At 29.3% G+C, this 794-nt stretch overlaps 1 protein-coding gene across 1 annotated transcript in view; it reads left to right on the forward strand.

Moving 5' to 3' along the window:
- Positions 1–794, forward strand: part of LOC107626799 (BON1-associated protein 2-like) — a 33,583-nt gene that overhangs the window by 30,660 nt on the left and 2,129 nt on the right. Inside the window, exon 3 of the mRNA XM_016329698.2 lies at positions 469–473. Coding sequence (XP_016185184.2) covers positions 469–473 — 5 coding nt within the window. The remainder of the gene's footprint in view (positions 1–468; positions 474–794) is intronic.

Below are 794 nucleotides of genomic sequence, written 5' to 3' on the forward strand. Positions count from 1 at the left end.
CCCCCCCAACCAACGCGTTTTTTTTTTTTTAATTTTATAATTTTTTTTATTTTAGGGGTAGTTTAGGAATAAATTAAAAAATTTTATTAGAAAGGACGATTTTAAATTTAAATGCGACTTTAAGGACGATTTTAAATCAGAATATACATCGGGGACGAGTTCGATTCTGACCCTTAACGCGAGGGACCAAAATCGTACTTATCCCTGATTTTAATATATTTTTTCAATAATCAATAAAACCTAATTCTAATAAGATGTTTATTTTATTGAGTACTAATTGTACTAATTTATTTTAGATTTTTTTTTCATTGTTTAAAAAAATTGAAAGAAATTCACATTCTATCTTAGAGTGAATAGGTAATGAATTTTCTACTCTCTCAAGTCAAAGAAAAATTAGGGTCAAGCTAAGGAAATAGGAAAACCAGCTAGCTTAACCAGCATGCATGGTGCATATATATGTATATATAGCCGCCAGTAGTGTGGTTGTTGAGGAAATGAAGATGAATATTATTGTGGTCCAAAATGAGGTGCATATGATGACCATGCCCATGCCTTATGGATGAACTCGATCAGTTGCTCAATTTAAGGTACCAAAAGCCATCAATTAAGTACATTCATGAATTTAGCAGCAGTGAGCATGTAAAACGTTAGTTTAAAATTAAATTTTACTTATGTGTATGGCCAGTGGTATCACTCTTATTTCTACTAATATAATATTGTAACAATTATTCATTACTAATGATATAAGGGAAAATTAAAAAAAAGTTTCCAATAAATATTAAAAATCAGCCAAT

The sequence above is a fragment of the Arachis ipaensis genome, chromosome B02 (assembly GCF_000816755.2).
Source record: "Arachis ipaensis cultivar K30076 chromosome B02, Araip1.1, whole genome shotgun sequence".
Taxonomy (NCBI): Eukaryota; Viridiplantae; Streptophyta; class Magnoliopsida; order Fabales; family Fabaceae; genus Arachis; species Arachis ipaensis.